A 24,763-nucleotide genomic window follows, 5' to 3' on the forward strand; every position below is an offset into this window, starting at 1 on the left:
GTAAGAGTTCACTGTCTGGAGAATTCTTACAGGCTACAGAAAGCAGATTTTAAACTTATTCGAAAGTTTAGGGCTTTCCATTAGAAATGCTTAAGCAGAAAAGTGCCCGGATCAGATTCTTGTTATAGTAAGATAACTCTGGAAGCAGTGTGGAACATCCATTAAAGAGAGATCTAACCAAGTCCAGAAATGCCTAGACTAACATATCTTAGAGGCAAAATTAGAATGGATGTTACTGAGCCTTGACAGAATTCAAGAATCAGGTTACATAGTAACCTGAAATTTAATTTAGCATAATAAGACGTCTAACTTGTGTCTTGGGACTGGCATTTCTCAAAATGTAATCCAATAATGTATATTTATTAGAAATACTAAGGCAAAGGTAGTGATCAGGGTAAAATTATGGGTAAGGACTTTTTCTTGGGAAAAAATATGCAGAGAAAGAGTAATTAAAATAGGAAACTGATAAAAACAATTGTGTGGATTATAATCATAATTTCTCAGTAATATAAGCAATCTTATCTGCTAAGCCTGCATGCCCATTACGAAGAATTAATTAGTGTGATATAAGGTATCACAATTATAGGTTAAAATAATCAGAACGTCTGAGCATGGTGGCTCACACCTGCAATCCTAGCACTTTAGGAGGCTGAGGCAGGAGGGTCACTTTAGCCCAGGAGTTCGAGACCAGCCTGGGCCATAGCATGATCTCTATGAAAAACAAAACAAGTTAACCAAGCATGGTCATGCACGCCGGTAGTCCCAACTACTCAGGAGGCTGAGGCGGGAAAATCCCTGGAGTCTAGGAGTGCGAGGTACAGTGAGTTATGATCATTCCGCTGCATTCCAGCTTGGGTGACAGAGCAAGACTCTATCTCTTAAAAATAAATAGATAAGTAACATTTTAAAATAAGCAGAATGGCTTGCATAAACCTGTCTCATAGAAAATAATGTTGAAAATAATACATATTACAATGGCACAGGAATTATGTTTTAACAATCATCATAAACAATTCTTATACTTAAATACTAAGCCATCTCCCTTATAAACTTATTCCTCTCCTAAAGAATGTATGTTTCATCGTGTGTGCATATGTGTGTGTGTATGTGTGAGACAGAGAGAGAGGGAGTTTAAATTTAGGTGTATAAAGAATTTAAGTATGCACTTTTACTTAAACAAGTACACATTTTTGCCTTTCGTGAGACTTAACAGGAATCAATTTTATTGATATTTAGCCAGTTTTATTCTCAGAACTCTATAATCCCCGAAACCAAGTTGAAGAAATAATTTATACAGTTTCTCTGTCTTTAACCTAAATATTATATGTGAGTTCTGAAATAATAATATCTAATATATGCTAATTCCTTATTATTGTGAAATATGAATCTATGCGTTTCTTCATATATTAACTGAATTATTCCCTCAACTTTTCCATAAGGCATATATTATTTTTAAACCTATTATACAGAAGGGGAAAATGAGGCACACAGGGATTATACTTATATATTAATATACCTTGTAAAATTACCTTACTTAAGAATGAGTAAATCTGGTTCAAATGATGCATAATCTCTAAGAGATACTACGGTTTGAAAAATAATGTAAAATGACTTTTTCCTAACATGTCATACTGGTTTCAGCACACTCATTTTGATTTTCATTTTTCTATTCTTTACCTTTAATCTCTTTGTCATTTTTGAACCATCTGATATCAGCTGCAGGTTTACTACCAGATGTTTTGCAAGTCAGCTGCATCAAGTCACCTTCCATAACTGGTGATGAGAATCCACTAATCTGAGGCTTTTCAGGAACACCTGAAATTTAAGCAAATGATGAAGTGAGCATCAATCTTCAGGGCTGATTTGTTATTATGTCTATTACTTTCACACATGAAACTGAACTGGATGGTTACTTGATAAGAAGTTCTCAATCAAGTTAACAAACTACTATGTAATAAATTGCTTCCTGTGTGTGTGTATACATACATAGTTGTATATGTCTATATGCATACAAATGTATATACATGCACATACACATAAATGTATATACATATCCATACATATGTGTATGTGTACAGATATATACATATATAGTATCAAGAAAATCAAGAAAGTATGTAAGACACATATAGCTCAAAGTCGTTTTTTAAATTAAATTGTAACTTTTCTTTTTTTTTTTTTTTTTGAGACAGTCTCACGCTGTTGTCCAGGTTGGAGTGGACTGGCTCGATCTCAGCTCACTGCAACCTTTGCCTCCCGAGTTCAAGTGATTCTCCTGCCTCAGCCTCCCAAGTAGCTGGGATTACAGGTGTGTGCTACCATGCCCGAATAATATTTTTTCTTTTTTTTTAGATAGAGTCTTGCTCTGAACCCAGGCTGGAGTGTAGTGGTGCAATCTCTGTTCACTGCAACCTCTACCTACCAGGTTCAAGCAATTCTCCTGCCTCAACCTCCTGAGTAGCTGGGATTACAGGTGGGTGCCACCACACCTGGCTAATTTTTGTACGTTTAGTAGAGATGGGGTTTTACCATGTTGACCAGGTTGATCTCGAACTCCTCACCTCGTGATCCGCCCACCTTGGCCTCCCAAAGAGCTTTGATTACAGGCGTCAGCCACCATGCCCAGCTTAATTTTTGTATTTTTTAATAGAGACAGGATTTCATCATGTTGGCCAGGCTGGTCTCAAACTCCTGACCTCAAGTGATCCACCAGCCTTGGCCTCCCAAAGTGCTGGGATTACAGGTCTGAGCCACTGTGCCTGGCCTCAATTGTAAAATTTTACCTGTGAAAATACCTGTGTGTAAATCTTAAAAACAATCATTCAATATACTTTACAATTTACTAGTGTAGAGATTTTAAAAGGTAGACTGCATTGAAGAAAAAAACCCACAAACATATTTCTCTATCCCTTACCAAATTACAATTTAACTTTAGCTTCTTTCTTTCCTGATTTCATGGTTCTTAAAGCTTAAAAAGAATGTTATCCTCTGTGTATTTTGTGGCCAGGCACGGTGGCTCATGCCTGTAATCCCAACACTTTGGGAGACCGAGGTCAAGAGATCAAGACCATCCTGGCCAACATGGTGAAACTCCATCTCTAGTAAAAACACCAAAAAAAAAAAAAAAAAAATTAGCTGGTGTCATGGTGGGCGCCTGTAATCCCAACTACTCAGAAGACTGAGGCAGGAGAATCCCTTGAACGCAGGAAGCGGAGGTTGCAGTGAGCTGAGATGACGCCAATGCACTCCAGTCAGGCTACAGAGTTGGACCCTGTCTCAAAAAAAAAAAAAAGAAAGAAAAGGAATGTTGAAAAGCACCAATATGAGAAGTACAAATTAAACAACAGTAACACAGTAACCACAAAGATGCATGAGAAATTAACATAACTACTCTTAACATTTTTTATCTTCACCTACATATTACCTGCTTTCTTTTTTAAAAATCTATGCCACATCACCATTTAATAAACTGAATTTATCAGTCATCTATTCTTTGAGTTTCAAATTGGCTCTCTACAGAACAATACATTAACCTTATGCAGTTGTTATCCTGAAATACTCCATTTTACTGGGTGTATTTTGTCTTTAATGGCAAACTTGTGAAGATTTTTATAAAATAGTCCCAGTGTGACTTGCAAAGAAATATGTTTTATATCCTATGCACAAAACCAATTCACTAGCTGGATTAACTTTAATATTCCCACCCAAAAGAACAGCATGTGTTAGTCCTTTTAAATGCAACATTGTGCCTTTTTCTATCTAAAGAGGAGGGCAAGCTTAGGGGGAAAAAAAAATCAATCTTTAAATTCCTCTAACTTGTTCAGTACACAGGTGTGTTTCAATGAACTGCAGCAATTTCAGCTGATTGGGGCACTGACATCTGTGGAATCACAGAGAGCTCGGAGCTGCAACGTTATTTCCTCAGAATCTCTATGAATGTATTGCTTTTTGTGTGTCACTTTCACCTTTGGGAAAATGGCCCAATATTTAGAGAATAGAAACACAAAGAAACTACAAGCTGCAAGCTCAAGCGACATTAGGTACTTCATTTAGGAATCTAGAGAATATAATTTTAAAAGGAGAGAAGAAGGCACATGGAAATATCAGGGTCATTTAAATGCACTAAATACACAAGCAGGTCATATCTGAGAGCCACAAGTTCGCGAGAAAGGCCCTTATCAGGTGACTCACATGATCAAATAAAGAAGCATAGTACAGAATACAAGGTGAACTCATTATGCTCAGTATTGTGTCATTTTGTAAAAGGATCAGAATATATACAACATACAGATTATGTGATAAAAAAAATTAGCTGAAATCAAGAGAACCGGTGTCTATTGCTGGCTAAGAAACAAAATAGCCGTGTGTCTTCTAGCAGTCATATACATCTTTGAATCTCTCTGTCTTTGTCCCTTTATAAAATTCAGAAAGGGACTGAATGATTTTAAAATGCCTTTGTTAAAATATAGCAGAGAAAGGATTAAACCATATCTATTTATACAATCTTTGAAATATATTTTTGTATTGAATTATGTTGCTGTAGCAATATATATCACTCTGGTTGTGTGATTACATGGTGTTAGTCCCTTGCACTTACCCAGAACGGTGAGATAGGCCTTGGAAGTTTTGACAGGCATCGTAAATAAAGAACAAGTGTACTGTCCTTCATCAGAGAGAGACACATCACTGACACTAATACTCAATTCATGCCAGGAAGCGCGAACCAGCTCGATCCTATTGTCCCTTAAAGCTGGAAAGAGAAAATATTGAAAACGTAAATAAAAACATCAGAAAAAGTCAGTATTTTTAGACTATATATTTTCAACACAATACAATAAATGTTTTCTTTGGCCATACATTGAAATCTTACTTCTTGGAACAGTTTAAAAGAAAGTTTAAATACATTGAAATATTTTATCAGATATTTAAAAATCAAAGTAGAATTAGGTGCTCCTTAATGTTTCCAGAAATCACTTTATAATTAAATGATGACATCTAATACAATACTTTAGATGAGGTAGATACTGATGTTGATAAACATAGCTGTCCTCTACAAATCTTTCATAGAATACCAGTGCCAAGAAAAGCTATAAACAAAGTGGGTTCACTTCTATGGACAGATAACTTTGGTAAACTGTGACTGCGGCAGGCCTTCCAAGGCAACAACAAAAATATTGGCATATTAAAAGCCCTCTGCAATAGAGGCACTTGAACTATTTAAACTTGAGCTGATACTGAGCAGAAAGGCACCTGTAAACTATCTGACTTTTAAATTTGCTCTGATTGGTTGGTGCCTCTGCTGTACTGTATGTTAATGTAGTCTTTCGTCTGAATCACCTTTTCTATCACAAGACACTCATTTTCACAGAAGATATTTTAGCATCTTGCTGAATTATGCTTCACTTGACTCATTTTGGGGGAGGAAAAGCATTAAAAAGTTTATCATTATGTGCTCCACTAAGTAGAGCTGTAAAATCTGGAGTTAAGCAAGCGGCAACTAAAAGAGTACTCTAAATGGTAGAAAGAGTGAGGAGGACCGGTTAAAGACACCAGCACCCAAGGAATATCCCAGTAGCTTCCCAAACAACAGTAAAAGATGATCCAGACCCAGCTTCTCCCAAACACAACCTAGAAACAGAAGTTAGTCTAGGTAGACTCATTTTTTATGGCTGGTCAAATGAGAATCCATCCAACAATATCAGGAGAGACTGGGTTGCCTGCAAGGGGAGTGAAGTAGGAGCCTTACTAACAGCAAACAGCTAGGCACAGTGACCTGTTTTTCCAGGGTGCCTAAGACTTCCCCTTTCCATCTGGAGGTACTGAACAGATAAGCAGCTCTAGTAGTTGTGTGGAAAGTGAGGCAGGAGGGTATACGCAGGGACGGGATGTCTCTCCAGCAAGTACAGAACCCTGGAAGTAATCCTCTTTTCATTTGCTAGAGCAGGGGTACGCAACCCCTAGGCCATGGGCCAGTTCCAGTTTGCAGCCTGTTAGGAACCGGGTCACCCAGCAGGGGGTGAGTCATGAGCTAGCCAGCATTACTGCTTGAGCTCTGCCTCCTGTCAGATCAGCAGGAGCACTTCTCATAGGAGAGTGAACCCTATGGTGACCTCTGCATATGAGGCATCTAGGTTGCGGGCTCCTTGTGAGAATCTAACTAATGCCTGATGATTTGAGGTCAAACAACTTCATCCCAAAACCATCCCCCCACACACACACACACTGCCCACCATCCATGGAAAAATTGTCTTCCACAAAACTGGTTCCTGGTGGCAAAAAGGTTGGGGACCGCTGAGCTAGAGCATATTTTACCTCCCCTAGACCACTACAGCTTAGCCTGGGGAATCTCCTCTTGTCCCTTATGTGGTCCAGAAGAGATCAGTGTGGTCCCCAGTAGAATTAGATAAATCAACCTGTCCAAATAGCAGCACAAAGCCCCTAAAAATTTAATTCTCATTAGAACCACAGCCCATAATTGAAAGCTAGGACTAGCAACTGCTTCTGAGAATAAACTTAATTGGCATCCAGAGTCTCTTAACATAATAACCAAAATGCTCAGCATATAATAATTAAAAAAACTTACTAGTCATAATAAACACCAGGAAAATCATAACTGAATGAGAAAAAATGACCAACAGATGCCTATACTGAGATGAATCAAATATTGACATTTTTGACAAAAATTTGAAGAAGCCATTATAAAATTACTTTAATAAGCAATTACTAATTATCTTGGCACAACTAAAAAAACATGAAACCTTAGCATGCAAAATGTTATTAAAAATGGATGTTATAGAAATAAAAATACAAAAGCCAATATAAAAACTAATTGGATTTGCTCTATAGTACAGTGAAAATAACAGAGGATAGAATCCATTAATTTAAAGACAGAGAAATACAATTCACCCAATCTGAATAGCTGAGAGAAGATAGAAGGATAGAAAGAAAAGATAGGAAAGAACAGAGCCCCAGGGACCTGTGAGACAATACCAAGTATCTGTCAGTGGTATCATTAGAGTCCCAGAAGGAATGAAGAAAGAGAGTGGGACTAAAAGAGTATTCAAAGAAATAATGGTTGAAAACATTCCACATTTGGCAAAAGTCAGGAAGATACAGAATCAATCAAGAAGCTGAGTGAAACCCAAGTAGGAAAAACCCAAAGAACTCTATGTCGAGATACATCAAAAGGAAACTTCTGAAAACAAGCCTTCCTGCCTGAGCTCCGCCTCCTGTCAGATGAATGAGGGTACTTCTCACAGGAGAGTGAACTCTACTGTGAAAACTAGATGAAAACTAGACAAACTTCTTGAAAGGAGCTCAAGAGAATGGCTTATTACCTGTAAGAGAATACAAATTCAAATGACAATACATTTCCCATTTCAAATCATGGAGGCCAGAGGAAGTGGTGCGTTTTTCAACTCCTGAATGAAAAGAGCTGTCAACTATGATTTCTTAACCAGTAACACTATCCTTTAGGAATCAAGATGAAATACATATGTTCTTAGAAGAAAGAAAAACAGATAATTTGCCTCTAGCAGGACTGTCTTAAAGAAAAATTAAAGTTTTTCAAACATAAAAGAATTAGTAATAAGAGGAAATATTGAAGCACCAAGAAGGAACAAAAATAATAGCAAAATATGAGAAAATAGAATAGACTACCCTTTTCCTGAGGTTTTTTCAAATATGTGATTATTAAAACAAAAAGTATAACTTTGATAATGTCCACCATTATTAGAGAAGGAATACTCAAGACAAGAAAAAAAGTGGATAGGGCACAGATACCTAGTGGAAGTAAGGTTGCCTTACTTGAAGTGGTAAAATGTTGCTACTAGTAGACTGTGTAAATTACATCTGTTAATTGCAATACCCAGAGCAACCGCTAAGAAAGGCATACAAAGAATACACTCAAAAACTCTTTAAATAAAGATGGAATCCATTTATATGATGTTTTGAGATAACAAAATTACAGCGGTAGAGAACAGAGTTTGGTTGCCAAGGGCTAGGGATGGCAGGGGGCGATGGAGAGTAGAGGGACATGGGTGTGGCTCTGAGAGGAAGAAGGGATCCTTGTGGTTCTGGAACTATTTTGTCTCTTGATTGAAGTGATGGATACATGAATCTACACATGCAATAACATTGTTTAGAAGTAAACATATATACACACACACTTACACATATGAACACAGAAACAAATACATGTGAAAATGATGAAAACCAAATAAGACTATTGAACTGTATCAGTGCCAGTTTCCTCACTGTGATGTTGTTTCATAGCTTTACAGCTGTTTCTTGGGTGAAGGGTACACAAGAGCTCTCTGTATTATTTCTTACAACTGCATATAAATCTACAAAAAAAATTGATTAAAAAATTTTAATTCACATTTGACGGAGTAGGGGGAACAGTTAGAATATCAAAGCTTAAAATTCAATGTACACATTTACTACACAAGAGGGTGATCCCAAATGCCATATATTTTTAAATTACCTGCACCTTCCCTATATGCTTTGTGAGAGGAGCAGATGATTACAAAATAATATAACCTTTGGGAAAATTCTAAATCTTCATGATTCTAAATATCTTTAAAAAATCATCCTCCCACACACTCAAATAATAAATACCTAAATGATTTTATCCCCTTTGCCGTCATTCTTTGTGAACTCTAATTGTTTAGGAAGATATATACTTGCAAATATTTTTAAAATATATTTATACTGAACGTGAAAAATAAAGCAGGTCTGTGCTTGTGACTGTATTTGGATACAGCACACTTAAAAAAGATTTCTACTTCATTCTGTATCTCCTACATGCCATGATATAGATGCCTTGTTTAGCTGCCAGAGGAAAATAGTAGGGCACAAATTTGTTATTCTCACAATAGGAACTCATGCTATATCAACCCCTTTTCAAAACAACGATGTATTCATCTAAATATTTATCTTATATGAGTATATGTATTTATATATAATGTTATAATTTTATTTCTATGTGTACTCATGTATTTTGTTCACACATTTTTAAAGACGTCACCAAAAGGAAAAATCTCAAATTCCTGTCATGATACTGTATGGATAGAACATGTTACCCACCTCCTGTGTTCAATTTCATTTCCCCTAACACAGGTTCCATTGACACAGACAGCGCTTACAATTCTCAGTGAATCCTGACAAAAGGAATTTAACTCTATTTTAGCCAGACTGTATTTTGGAACTTGTATAACATCGCTAAAGTTAAACTGAATTGCTCAAAACATACGAATATCAGACTTTCATATTTAAACCATTTTCACTGAATCAGGCTAAAGGCACCAATTTGAAATCAAAAGACTTGGCTCCAGACACTTGTGTGAGGTCAGTTTCTGGTGATGATAACTTCTGATTCCTTCTATCTTTGGATTATGATGAGAATTGAATGATATCATGTAGAATGTAAAGTGACTTAAAATACATCTACAGTGACATTTTAAAATTATTTGGGGTTTGGAATCCTGAGGATAAACTAGATATTTTAGTGTCTGAAATGTTTCAATCAGTTCAACTTACCAAATCACATAATACTTTCAGTTATTTATATGATTATTACCAGACTTAACTAATTAAAAACTAGGCTCTGAAAAGTGGAACATATGAAGTTTTATGTAAGTTTCAGTAGAGGTTAATCATATTAACTTGAGCAAGTTACTTAAATATATCTCAGTTGTCTATGAAGTAAAACTCATAGACATCACAGTGCTACATCACAATGAAAGTATAAAGAACGTGGTTTAGAATTTTAGATCCGAAATATATGAATATGTATTTAAAAATGGACAACACATTCTTAAGGACCAAGACACTGCCACAATTACTACATGGATTATTTATTGTGTACATTTTCTTAATAGTTTATTGGCTAACCACTGGAGCTGCCTAACACGATTTTCCACGAACTGAATATTTTAAGTAAAAACTATATCCACACTGTTAATCTTTTCAGATTCACAAACACTTATGATGTCATCTACAGTTCACTTTCAAACAGCATTTCAAGTACAAAAGAATATGGAAAAAACCTTTAACAGTCCAAAGAGGAATATACTATAACTCAATGGGTTCCCTGTGAGCAGGAACCTTATTTCACTATTTCAGCACCCTGAGCTACAGCTATATACACAGTAGGCATTCATTCAGCGAGTAGCTATTGAATTGAAACTGAGAGCTAAACTCTGTCTATATGTGATAAGAACAGAGTGAAAAAGAGCTGAACTAGGAAGTCCTCTTCAATATCTCTCCACAGGATCCCCCATGGGACAGAAGCCAAAAAAAAAAAAAAGAAAAAAGGAAAAGAAAAAACAGAAGAAACAAAATGTTCCATTTAGACACTGTTGAGTATAAAAGAGCTAGAAATATCATGCTACAAAATTTTTTTTTAAGTAAGTGACAGTTCACTGGAAAATGATCTGAACTACTGGATGAGTGAACTTTGAAAATATTTTCATTTTACCTTACGGTTTTCCAAAACACAAAAGGCCATAGTTAATCACTGACCATTCATATCATTTAACTTTTCTGTGTAGCAGTTCCCAAATATATAGTGAACCTAAATAAAGAATTGTAATATTGTCAGTGGAAATAAATTCAATCTTTTAAAAAATGTTTCCCTTTGAGGACACAGAATATAAATCATTACCTGAATGTCCTTTTCAATAATAAATTAAAAACTCAAACATTTTATTTAAAAATATTTTAAAACATTAAACTAGGATCGAATAAAGAATAAAAGAAATGAGCATGTGTAATAAAAGAAAAAAGATCATTATTCATGTATCAGAGAGATTAAAAATAAGCTAATGGGTTAAGTAGGCCACTTTGAGGTCATGCCCTAACAGCCATTAGTTGCCTGCTACCCACCGGTGAGGTAATTTAACAGTTCAAAACTCTAAATTCTGGAAGATTTCATCTTGGCTGCGTATAACACTCTACTATATGATCAATGAGTAAAATTCTATTAAATAGTACTTAATTCTGGATAAAATGATTTTTCCAATACACCATTGGTTTCAAATGGTTCATCATCATACAAATGTGTATTTTGGATTCATGCTGAATAACATAAAAATGCCAAAGACAATTAATTGGAGGATTTTAGACACATTTGATGCCCATTCCTAACAAAAGGTACTGGCATATTTAGTAAGTTGCATATGAATTAGTTTCAGATCAAATTAACTTAGTAAGAATAGTACTGTTTAATTTATGTAGCATTATTTATTCAAGAAGCTGCTAGCAATTTGTGAATACTTGCATTAATAGTGTTCTTTCCTTAAGTGTTATATTTATAAAGTTGATCACATACTCCTTGCTGGAAACTTTAAAAAGTATCTTTAAATTGATTTCTAGTGAGTAATAATTCATGTCACATTTTAGAATTCTTAAATCATGACTGAAAAATTATATTTCACTGTGAGTCACTTTTAAGAGGACATTAAAATGCAACATTTCTTACATTTTTTTCTAGTTCACCCATTGGACATGAAACTTCCCCAAATTGGGGTTATGATATATCTTTTTGGACTTTTTTCAAGGCCTCACACATGTCATGGTACATATTGATACCCATTAGTAATTTACTAGATTAAATTGAATATATGGATTATTAATCTTCAGCATACAATATTCTACAATTGTATTAACATTTTAGAAAATTCCATGTATTAAGTGAATATTTTATACTGTGTGATTTTTTATCATTATAATTCATTATATTTTATAGACAGGTACTAAAGGAAAACCTACATCAGGATGATAGAAATCACTTCAAGTATCCCTTGGCTACATGAATTCTCAATGTTAATATAATTAATGCCTTAAAAGTATAACATTTTACACTCATAAGCTTTAGCCAAGGCAAACATTGCACACATTTAAAAGGTTTTAAATGCATTTAATCTCCAACCAGTAAGTTTCATTTCCTAACCTAAATTCCATGTCACTGATGTGGTAGGATTTCAGCAACCACAGGGTGTCAAGCCTTTATTTCCCCTAGCCTCAGTGCGTGTGCTCTCCACCCAAGAATCCCACTCAATTCCTACAGAAAGTTTAGATGTGTCAGTACAATAAGCCAAGTGTTACCTATGGGAAGATGTACTTAAAAACTCTACCCATAAGGCCTTTGGTGCAATATCAAATTTTATTTTGCTCTCTGTTGCCTGAGAGTAGACTACTTCCTCTGTTTCTAACTTTGTTCTTTAAGGTTACCCAGACAAACACTGCTGCTTCTAGACTTCTGCAACAGGCTTGCTGTCTGCACATTGTCCACCTAGACCTCTGCTCATTGCTTACTCTGCTTTACTCCTACTGTTTTCTCCGAAGCTGGTCACTAACAGGACTGACTCATGCAATCTGCCAGACCTGTTTTTTCAGTTGAAATCTCTACTTCCCCCAAGGATCAGAATCCGGACAAGAATTTGAAGCTTCAGTGAGGACAACTTTGTTTTTTATATACTAGAATAATTTTTCTGCTAATTAGATCTGTGCCCTAATAAATCAGAACGGAAAACTAAGTCAAATAAATTATAATAAAGCTTACAAAAAGGTCATAAGTCTAAGACTTAACACTTGTCAGATGTTACATTTTGTATCTTGAGCTGTATGATGAAAATATGCCACTAGATATTGCAAAAGAGGCAAGATGAAAGAAATCTAACCAGTCTTATTATCAAAATGTTATTTTATTTGTTGGTAGCGCCATACAATCTTATTGCATATTTAAAATCAGTATGTGTCATTTGTAATGGTACAAATTGCCAGGGGAAAAAAAAGGAGATTTGTGTTATAGACGGAATAAAATATCAAACAAGTGAATCTTTTTCTGTTTTGTTCTTTTACAGTCATACAACATAAAACAATCTAAATCAATCTTCTGGAAAATTGGTAAAAACAACCATTGCTCCAGAGCTCGTATTTGGTATACCAAGTTTCAGCCTGGACTGAATTTTTACTGAAACCATAGTAAATGGAGTTTTCGAATAGAAATGCAAACAGAACCTATGCAATAAATCTGGAAACTGTGTCACTATTTGAAGAAAGTTTTTCAGTAATAGAATTTCAGTTTTTACACCCTAGTATTTCTATGTTTGGTATGATAGTTTTATGAGAGAAGACTGTTAACAGATAGCCATCAAAATTAATTAACTACAAAATTCTAATACACATTTTCAAGAGCCTTATAGAGACAAAATATTTCTTCTCCATCCCCTAAAAATAAACATTTGTGAATATTCTGTTTCCTTCTTCAAAACACAGTATTTCCCTAGGTGTTTGTCACATTACCGTTTTCATTTTTCTTGAGAAAATACATTTTGGTATTTGATAGCATTCACAATTTGAGACCACTCACTATTGGCCTAGATCTTTAGAACTAGAAAATGCTGTGGTATTTGAACCATACAATTTTTGTAAGCCCTCATTCTTTTTAACAACCTACAATATATTGGTCTCCTCATAGACATATGAAATTCATTTTTTATATCTAACTATAAAACCACCATATGTAGCCATGTGGTGTAACTCTCATGTAGCATTTTTATCAAAGAGACAAGAAGATTATATGTCATGCTGTTATGGAAATGCATACACAAAGGTAGACTGGGAATCAAAACCATCTGCCTTCATTAGATAGAGAAATCAGCCCTTGGTATTTATAAACTGTCTTGCAATTTTACAGGATCCCATATTCTGTGAAAGCCTTTGGTTGATGCTTACAACACAGGAAGGGAAAGTGACTCCAGACTACATTGTGTACAATTCTAATAATCCCAGAGTTGTTCCTTTCACAGCCTGAAATTTGGAATAAATTTTTCACAGTTCTGTTTTCATTAAGGTAATAACATAATTATTTAATGAAATAAACAACTTCTTAGAGTACACAAACTGAAAATCCAGAAGGAACATGTTGTACAATTAAGAAATTGTTCACTTTTATATTTTTAAAATGTAGGCATAACCATAAAAATATTAAAATAATATAAATTTTATTAATAATAGTCCATAATTTCCTATGAAATGAGTTTAATATTTTTCATTGCCAATATATTTTTGCTATGGAAAGTTTAACCACTTGATCTTGCTTTCTTCCTTCAGTTTCCCCAATTCTTACTAATTTTTCTCTTTTGGGGATGGAGGAGGTGTGTGTGAATTTTTCACAAATAAAATATTATCTTTAAAAAATTAGCAAATTACTGATTATAATAAATATTGTTTCTAAGATATCTCACATACATCAAAAATTCAATGAGAAAGTGATGAGTAATACAAATTTTTAAAATTATCATTTACCATGTAGAATTTGAAGAATGACATCCTACTTTTTGCATTTAATTTAATTTAATTTTTTTGAGACGAGTTTCACTCACTCTGTCACCCAGGCTGGAGTGCAGTGGCACAATCTCAGCTCACTGCAACCTCTGCCTCCCTGGTTGGAGCGATTCTCCTGTCTCAGCCTCCCCAGTAGCTGGGATAACAGGCACCCACTACCATGCCTGACTAATTTTCCTATTTTTAGTAGAGATGAAGTTTCACCATGTTGGCCAGGCTGGTCTTAAACTCCTGACATTAAGTGATCCGCCTGCCATGGCTTCCCAAAGTTCTGGGATTACAGGCTTGAGCCACCACGCTTGGCTGGCAGCCTACTTTTTAAAGCATTTTCTATGATATTGAATTTTCTTTCTTTAAATGATTTATTTTTCTTTATCACAGAGTGATCTGAATTGGTTTTTAACAATTCCATTTATATTAAGTTACATGTTAACATTTAGAAATTGTGTTAACACTCTGGCTTGAATGTCTCCTCCGTAGCTCACATTGAGATTTAATTGCCATTGTAACAGTATTAAGAGGTTGGCCCTTTAAGGAATAATTAGGTCATGAGGGCTCTTCCTTATGGAGCATTTCAATGACTTTAACAAAGAAGTTTTGGGAAGTGTCCTTCTACCTTCTGCCATGATACAGCACAAAGACCCTTGCCAGATGCCAGCACCATGTTCTTACACTTCAGCCTCCAGAACCATGAGCCAAGTGAATTTCTACTGTTTGTAAATTACCCAGTCTGTGGTATTTTGTTATAGCAACAGGCAACAGACTAAGACAGTCAATGTAAACAAAATTTCATGACATTCAAATTGATAACAAGTTTTAGCAAAAGGCAGAAAAAATAAATGTAAAAAGGAGAGGCAGCATATTTTAATACTTTGCCACAACTAAAAGATAAAATTTTGGAAAATTTAATCATATTTTCTTGTAACATATAGTATTGAATGCATCTAAATTATATATATATATATATAAAATGTATAAATATAAATTTATAAAAGTATAAATATAAATACAATACTATGTATACATTGTACATATGAATAAATATATAGATAAGTGAGAAGGGCAGTTTAAGATGGAGTAGGGCAAAAAGCCAATGTAAAATTAAAATTATTGAAGTTGTGACTCCTAGGGCAAATGAAAGTGACTGATGAAAGGTAATTTGATAAATGTCTTTTATAAATGAGTATAATAAGGGCTTTTTTTTAAAAGTAATTCACGTAAGAAATGTTCCAAAACTTACCAAAAAGATTGGAAAAAATATACATCAAATTAGACACATCATATGAAATTTATAATAAAAGAACACATTGTGTTTTATTAAATATAATGGTTCAGCAGTAACTGTGAATTCCTACTTTGTAGCTAAGTTGAAATGAGATATACTGTGGAGGTGACTTCTGAAACCCAGAGAGAAAGCTCTGAACACACACTGCTCTTACTAATTCTCAAGAGGGAAATCCATAGTGTGATATGTACAGCTTCAAAGTCTTCTGTACTTGCTGACTCCACCACCATCATAGAAATCTTTGAGATCTAGACTCACAGGCTTTGAGCTTGACTTGGCCTTGGTTACACAGGCAGCCCAACAACCAGCTTACACTGTAGAAAAGATACTGGCTCTCTCTTAGGGAGCTTTCACTGAGATAATGGGGACAGTATGAAAGGAAAGATTGTAGAAAATAGTCTTCCAAAGCAGGAGAGAATAAGAAAAATACACGATTTGAAAATAATGTGCTAACAAACTGTGTTTTGTTTGTATGTTCCACAGCATATTTTGAATAGCCACACCATACACATATTTTGGGGGATTTTCCGACTGGACCAAAAAAAAAACGCCCTTTAAAAAAATTCTTAAAGAACTGGATACCTACCAACCATGTGATCAATAGAAGGGCAGTAGATAAACCTAATGTCTCATCAAAGATGGATATAGGAACACAGTCATCACATAGAGGAAAAATCGCATGATGATGGTGACAGTGATGATGATGACGACGACGACAATGGTAGAGTAACGTTAATTTACGGAGTATGCGCTATCTGACAAAACATTTGCTAAGTGTTTACATAGATTTTTCTACCTTTTATCTTCACAATCGCTCATTGAGACTTACACTAGCATTATTTCTCTTCTAAAGATGAGAAACCTAAACATCAGAGAGGTTCAGTAACTCACCCAAAGTTACATAGATAATATATATCTGAACACAGATGAACAGATGAGTGTTCAACCAGTCTGACTCTAGAACCTATAGATCTCTTAAATATCACATTCAAGTAACTTCCTAGCTAATAATTACTAATGCTCATATTCAATCTGTTTGAAAAACTGTGATGGTATCTTATTAAATATAAGACTGATGATAGACTAAACAGACTTAGAAAACATTCAGTGGTTTTGATGTGCATTCTCTAATGATTAGTGATGTTGAGAATTTTTAATGTACATTTTGGCCATGTGTATATCTTCTTTTGAAAACTGTTCATGTTTTGCCCACTTTTTAATGGGGTTGTTTTTTCATGTAAATTCAACTTCCTTATAGTTGCTGGATATTAGACCTTTCTCAGATGCATAGTTTGCAAGCGTTTTGTCCCATTCCATAGTTTGTCTGTTCACTCTGTTTATAGTTTCTTTTACTGTACGGAAGCTCTTAAGGTTAATTAGATCTCATTTGTCAACTTTTGCTTTTGCTGTGATTGTTTTTGGCATCTTCATCATGAAAGCTCTGTCAGTTCCTATGTCCAGAATATTATTGCCTATGTTGTCTTCCAGGGTTTTTATAGTTTTGGGTTTTACATTTAACTCTTTAATCAATCTTGAGTTGATTTTTTTGTATATTGTATAAGAAGGAGAGTGTAAAATAGTTCAACCATTGTGCAAAGCAATGTGAGAATTCCTGAAAGAGCTAAAAACATAACTACCATTCAACCCAGCAATCCCATTATGGGATACATATCCAAAGGAATAGAAATCATTCTACCATAAAGACATATGCATACATTTTTTTTCATTGTAGCACTATTCACAATTGCAAAGACATGTAATTAACCTAAATGTCCATCACTGGTAGAATGGATAAAGAAAATGTGGTACATATATACTATGGAATATTACACAGCCATACAAAAGAACAAGATCATGTCCTTTGTAGGAACACGGATGGAGTTCAAGGCTATCATCTTTAGCAAACTAGTGCAGGACAGAAAACCAAATACAGCATTTTCTCACTTATAAGTGGGAGCTAAATGATGAGAACACACAGACACAAAGAAGGCAACAGACACAAGGGCTTACCTGAGGATGGAAGAGGGGAAGAAGGAAAGATCAGCAAAAAATAACTAATGGGTACTAGGCTGAATACCTTGGTGACAAAATAATCAGTACAACAAATCTCCATGACACAAGTATACCCATATAACAAATCTGACCATGTACCCTGAACATAAAGTAAAAGTTAAAAAAAAAAAATCATCAACAGCAACAACAACAACAAAAAGTTAGCCCAAACAAGCTAAATGACTCTTTGTCTATGCATCTATTCAAGATAAACAAGGAATTTTACCAAGCAGAAAATACTAAGTCGTTGCTGCATTTTGAAGTGATCAGAATTGTTTCTAAGGAACCCAGGAGATCTCATGTTATAGTAAGAACAGTATAAAAGTAATCTCCTGCCATACACACTGGGATTGGCAGTGGTAGATTACATTCGAGAAGGTTCAGAACTCACAAGTAAACTGTAGGCAGATAGGGCCGGGCTGGGTGGCTCACCCCTGTAATCCCAGCACTTTGGGAGGCCAAGGCAGGCGGATCACGAGATCAGGAGATTGAGAGCATCCTGGCTAACACGGTGAAATGTCTCTACCAAAAATACAAAAAATAGCTGGGCTTGGTGGTTCACACCTGTAGTCCCAGCTACTCGGGAGGCTGAGGCAGGAGAATGGCCTAAACCCGGGAGGCGGAGCTTACAGTGAGCGAGGATCGCGCCACTCACTCCAGCCTGGGCCACAGAGCCAGACTCTGTCTCAAAAAACAAAAATAAAAATAATTTTTAAAAAATGTAGGCAGAAAAAGGAAACAAGAACTTTAACAGCAATGAATCACGAGCATGGTGGTAGTTAGAAGTATCTGAGATCCCACAAAAATTAGGAAAGTTGAAATCCCAGATGAGCTCTACGGGACCACCTGTGATTAAGGAACCTCAAATTAGGGACTGCGTTAAGAACTAGCACATTTATGAACCATTTAGTGGTAGAACAAAAAGGAATTTGAGGGTAATATGAATGTCTCCTCTCATCACACATCGTATCTGAAGAAATACCTTCCTGCTAAAGAATGAATGGAACGAAGCCGACTACTTTTCTAAAAAAAAAGTTTTATTCCATATTTAAATTCAGTAACTAATTGTTTAGTGAAAGGCTGTCATGTGACCAGATTCAGTCAAAAAAATGTGAGTAAAGTGACACATTTCACTGCATTGCCGAGCTTTAAGAAGTTAGCGGAGCTTCTGTCCAGTTAGCTGAACCAGTGAAGTTTTAGCATTACCATAACAGAAAAAAAATGAATTAACTAAAAAGTAAAATGGGCAGCATGAAAAATACGATTTATCATGCAGGGATATCATTCTTAAAAAATTACTATAGAATTTGCTACAAAAACCAGAAAAATATTGTAAAAGTGTTTAAATCCTCAATATGCTGTAAGAAGATATAAACGCCGTTAAAAAACAGAAAGACACATAGAAAAACTAATCTGAAATATTACAATAAAAGACCCAATTAAAAACGGAGATGAAGATAGAGGTGCAAAAGAAGAATTCAAGCCCAAACTCAGAGTAGCCAAAACTATATAAACGCAGCACAAAATGGAAACAATGATTTAGTTAACCAGCTTGAGATAGCTCAGAAAGCAGAAGATAAGGAGTACATACAAGAGAAGGAAAAGATTACACACAAACACAAATTATTAAGAAAAATAACACTATAACAGCACAATTGAAAGCATATTAGTAGCATAATTTCTATAGCTAAAAGTCATTTGTGTTTTCATTAGAATAGTTATTAAATCTCAAAAACAAATGAGTAATTTCATCACAACTTTGAGGACAAAAATTTCATAACCAACCAATTTATCTTCCACATGATATTGCAATAGAAAAATCGTTACACATCTAAGGTCTCAGAACAATATTACCTATTTACCTAAGAAATTCATTAGGCAATCAAGATAATAGACTGTCAATTAAGGTAAGAATTGCATCATTCGAGTGAAAGTCATTTCCGTTTTAAGCTACATTTGTATGAAAAAAAACTGGCATCATAGATTTATAATAATGAAAAAGTATAAATAAATTAATATCCAACACTATAATTTTAATGCAATATTAGAAAGCTTTCATATTATAAGCCTGAAAACCTTTACAATAGGAAAATAATATAACCTTAATTGAAAATAGAAGAGAAAGATGTAAAAAAAAAAAGTGTTCAATATGGTATCTATTCTGTAATAAAATAGAAAATGTATCTAAATAGATTGATGAAATTTGGGACTCCTTTCTTGCTTCTTTGAGCTTTTCTGAATTTTTAAATTTTTATCAGCTAAGTTATATGATATCTATTTATCTATTTTTAAAATGTTATGCTGAGAAGATATAAAATAAAAATCACAGATTATAGTGTTGGTACCTTATTATGTTACTACTGAAATTGACTATTTGCTAGCTGTAGAGCTGATTCACTTGTTTAGACTGTGTTTTAGCAAGAAACATGGCATAAGATCTCATCTTAAGATGTGAAAGCAAGGCAACATGGAAATAGATGAGACTCCAGAAAACAAAAGAAAAAGGAAAAGGAAGTGGTGATTATATTAATCATGTGAAAATCTTCTTATACTTGCCAATTCACTATTTTCATCACTATTCAAGATCAGATACCAATTTTCTGAAGAAGTGTACAATGCTATTTAAAGAAAATCACCCATAAAATAAGCATAATTCAAAATTTTTCAAAGTATTTCTTCTCGTAGCACTAAATACTTCTTAAGTTCTTATGCTGAAACAATACAATTCATTATGCTTGATTTATATATTACACAGATGTGGATCTTCATTACGGCTTCCCCATATTTTGAAAAATAAATTCTTTCTAAAATATTTAATGTTTAAGGAACATTTCTTTCAAACAAAATACATTTACTCTTGAGGCTGGCAACAGCATAAATGTTCTCATCTGTGATAGAGGACATAATATTATGGGAAATATTTCCACGATAAAATAATATATAATCAACATATTCTTTATGTATTTATTTGTGAGGATTAGGAAGAAAACAATCTTTAAGACACATAGGAGCACACAATAAATGTGACAGACTTGAGTGATGACATAATACTGTTTTGTCTGTGACGGTGACACAAAACAGCAAAGGACACAAAACTGTCAGTCTTCTTGTTTATCTTCGATCTGAAACTAATAAAAGAAGGAAGGTGATTGACGGCATCTAGACATAGACACTGTCTTAGACATACAGTTGTTACATTTTACACATACACAAAAGTACTATCTTGATGGTTTTAAAGATGCTCTACTTCTCTAACTTTCTAAGCTGTCGTCTTTATCTAAAAGAAAAATAAGGGAATTTATAGTATGATTATACTAAATGTTAAATATTATCCCTCTTAGAAATGACGATTTTTTTCATAATTTGTGAAATTCATGCTGTTATTCATTCTATTAGAACTTATTCTGTTAAAAAATTGCACACACTTGAGTCTATAAGAAATAACTACTTCTTAATGTACTATCTGTATAGAATGAATACACGTTTGTGCATGCGTGTATGTGTTATATGTGTGTGTATGTGTGTATGTATATGTACATATTTATGTGTTCGGGTAGAGAGAGATTAGAGCAGTCACGCTGAAAGTAGGAAAAAAATAATGGGGACAAATGAAAAAAAACAGAACAACACATAAAATTGAATTTTTTATAATATATATATTTTTAAATATATAAATTATTTATTAAAACATGCCTTCAAAACACTGAATATGTATAGAGGAAGTTCCAAAGAAGTAGGAAGTGCCTGTACTGATTTTTAAGAGCTCGCAATTTATTTGAAGGAGACTAAATGTACAGATATAAAATACGTAGGTGATAATTGCAAAGCAACATGAAAACAAGTGAATGATAATGTGGCATAAAATTCATAAATCAGAGCTAGGGATAGAATGTAATTAAATAAGACTCTAATGAATCAAGTTCATTAGAAACTGTTCTAGAAACTTTGAATATGGAGTTAGGACAGTGACTGACTGAAATCTGCAGAAGGATTTTAAATGTCAAAAATTAGCTCCAATAAAAGAAAAGACGGACTCAGTAACAGGGTGAGTAGTCCAGAAAAGGCAACAGTATCTCAGTAAGCACAAATATATGCTGATCTCTTGCCACCCACACTTATTTTGCCTTTCTTAGTAAAATGTTAGTAATGACTGGTAGGCAAGCAAAACTTGTCCACTTCGGGGTTCTCTTCTACTATTGTTGTTGTTGTTTTATCATTATTATTATTATTATCATCATTATTATTTAAGACGGAGTCTTACTCTGGCACAATCTGGGCTCACTGCAACCTCTGTCTCCTGGGTTCAAGTGTTTCTCCTGCCTCAGTCTCCCAGGTGGGGTTTCTCTTCTTACAGCTCCCTCTGTTCATGCTGTCCCACCTACAAACCTCCCAGTTGCAAAATTCTATTTATTTGGAAAGGCTATCTATCTCATAGCTTTGCATGAAAAGATTGCTTTCCACTCTCACTGAAATGCCATATTTCTTAAAATTCTTTAAATATAGTTCTCATTTCAGGTTTATCTGTCTCTATGATTTATTACAGTTTTCTGTGATAATATTGTATCTATTGTAGTTTAAGCTCTGTAAAAGTAGTGCTGTGTATTTATCTGCTTCCCTCTCACAGCTTAACTACCAGCTGTGACTTAACACAGCTTAAATCACAGTTTAGGTTCATAGAAATATAGACATGGTTATAAGGTTTTCAAAAAATTTCTAGTCATATTATCATTTGCAGAAATAAACTTTTTTTCCACGTGAAAAAATTTCAAACATGTTTCTCCTGAAAATGTCACTATAGTGCACTAAGTATTTATGTGTTTGTATTCCATTTCTTATTTTACCAATAAACACTCATTCCATCAAGTAAAAGTGATTCGGAAAAACTGTACCAGAATTTCCTCATAAGTGGGTGCAGGAGTTCATATTTTTGCTCCATGCTTTCTTTGCAAACATATAATAATAAAAATATGAAGAAAAAAGCAACATACACACGTTTTATTTGGAGGACCAGTTTTTTAAATAAATAAATAAGCAGAGAAGAACCAAATACAATGAGAACTACAGGTCTGCTTATTTGCAGGTCTGAAGTTTGTTCCAAGGGAGTGAAAGAGACTTCAGTGCTCCCAGACAGAAACAGGAGCAGGCATAGAAAGTTCTTGAAGCCAGGGCCTGGAGTGAGCTTCTCCAGCTCTTTGAAGGAAGCTAAGAGTAAAAACTCACACCACCTAGGCTATGGCTTCAAACAGCTTGCAGGCCTGTAGCAGTGAGAACACAGACACATCCTTATAATCAAGAACTGACCAAAATGCCCCTCTAACTGGATCACGATGCCCTGCCTAAAATGTCTTGATTTAAAAAGTGTTTCTGAGCTGGGAGCCCAGGGTGTTAAGTGACTGCAGAGATAAGATAACACTCAACCTCAAGACAGGAAGAGTGAATACAGAGATGGGAATTGAGAGGTGGAATAAAAAGGAGAAAGGCTAGAAAAAAAAAAATTCTAGCTTCCAAGGAGTATTCAAAGAAAATTGGATAAAACATAATATTATGTATCAGTTACACAAATAATCTAAAATGTGTTTAAGATGCTTCCAGTAATAAATGAAAGGATAATTTCCATTAACATAAAGTAAGAAATTACAAAACAAATTTAAAAAGGTCAATATGTAAAGAAGTAATTTTAAATTGTATTAGAAAGTACAGTCACTTGAGCTGTACTTGGAATTACTAAATTCATTGCTGTTGTTGAGGAATTTAGTGGCAAATCACTCACAAAGACAAACATATATTCCAAATAGGATAACAGTTGAGCAATCAGAGGCTAAGCTGACAGCCTTCAGTACATATAGCTAAGAGTAAATCCAGCATAATGGAATGGTGTAGTAGTATCATTTCAATAAATAATTGCAGTAACTTTCCCATAACTGAGGAAATGCGTAAGAAGGGAAAGTTACAGGCAAATTCCTCACAAAAATAAATGCAAAGAATACTAATCAAAATATTTAGCAAACTGAATTCATTGGTGTAAATAGAAAGTAATTCATTCTTACTGATTTGGGTTTAGTCCAATATGCAAGGTGTTTACAATTACAGAAAAAAATAATCAATGAATTTTGATATACTAACAAAATAAAGGAGGAAAAGCCCATAACTATCTTAAAGAAGGCATACAAGTATTTTACAAAATTAAGAGCAATCATGATAAAACTCTTATAAAACTTGGAAGAAAAGGGAACTGGTGGGTTTACTTTTCATGCAGATGATCATTCATTCCAATCACTCTCCTAGTTCCTGGACTCTCATCCTAAGATCCCAGGCTCTACTCTTTCTCAGTCACCCTGTGGATGTGCTCTTTACATTTTCATAACCAGTACACGCAGCCTTTCCGTATTCCACACATTCTACTTGCTGACCACCAACTCCCATCCCTCCAGTCCACTCTCTCCGGGACTCAAATGCAACCAGAACATTTCATTCTTAGATGCTACTACACTTTGATTGTCATTCAAGCCTGTCATGTCCTCTTTTCTGATCTTATTTGGCTTAGATTTCATGCTCCATTGAGCAAATATGTATTATCAAGTGCTGTTTAGGGGTTCCCAGTGGCACATTTTGACCAAGATCACTTTCTGATTCAATCATTTTTCGCTATTATAACAGAATACAGCAGACTGGGTAATTTATAGAGAAAATGATGTACTTGGCTCATGGTACTGGATACTGAGAAGTCTAACCTCAAAGTGCTAGTGTCTGCTGAGGTCCTTGTGCTGCATTATCCTGTGGCAGAAGAGCAGAAGGACAAACAAGCGTGTGAGACAGAAAAAGAGAGCCAACTCCTGCAATAAATAACCCACTCCTGTAATAAGGGCATTAATCCATACAAGAGGGCAGAGCCCTCATGACTTAATCACCTCTTAAAGGCCTCATCTCCCAATGCGATGACACTGGCAATTAAATAACCACATGATTTTGGAGGGGACATTCAAACCGTAGCGATTGCTTACATTCCCTTTCAACTTCCTCATTTCCTCACTTAGAAAGACTACATGTGAGTTAAATAGATTTCACACTACTCCC

General features: G+C 34.6%; 1 protein-coding gene across 1 annotated transcript in view; it reads right to left on the reverse strand.

The window, feature by feature from the left end:
- CADM2 (cell adhesion molecule 2) overlaps positions 1–24,763 on the reverse strand; it is a 1,093,258-nt gene that overhangs the window by 159,789 nt on the left and 908,706 nt on the right. The window contains exons 4-5 of the mRNA XM_026457246.1: positions 4,598–4,750; positions 1,678–1,815 (exon numbers count right to left, since the gene is read on the reverse strand). Coding sequence (XP_026313031.1) covers positions 1,678–1,815; positions 4,598–4,750 — 291 coding nt within the window. The remainder of the gene's footprint in view (positions 1–1,677; positions 1,816–4,597; positions 4,751–24,763) is intronic.

Source organism: Piliocolobus tephrosceles, chromosome 2 (genome assembly GCF_002776525.5).
Source record: "Piliocolobus tephrosceles isolate RC106 chromosome 2, ASM277652v3, whole genome shotgun sequence".
NCBI classification, from domain to species: Eukaryota; Metazoa; Chordata; class Mammalia; order Primates; family Cercopithecidae; genus Piliocolobus; species Piliocolobus tephrosceles.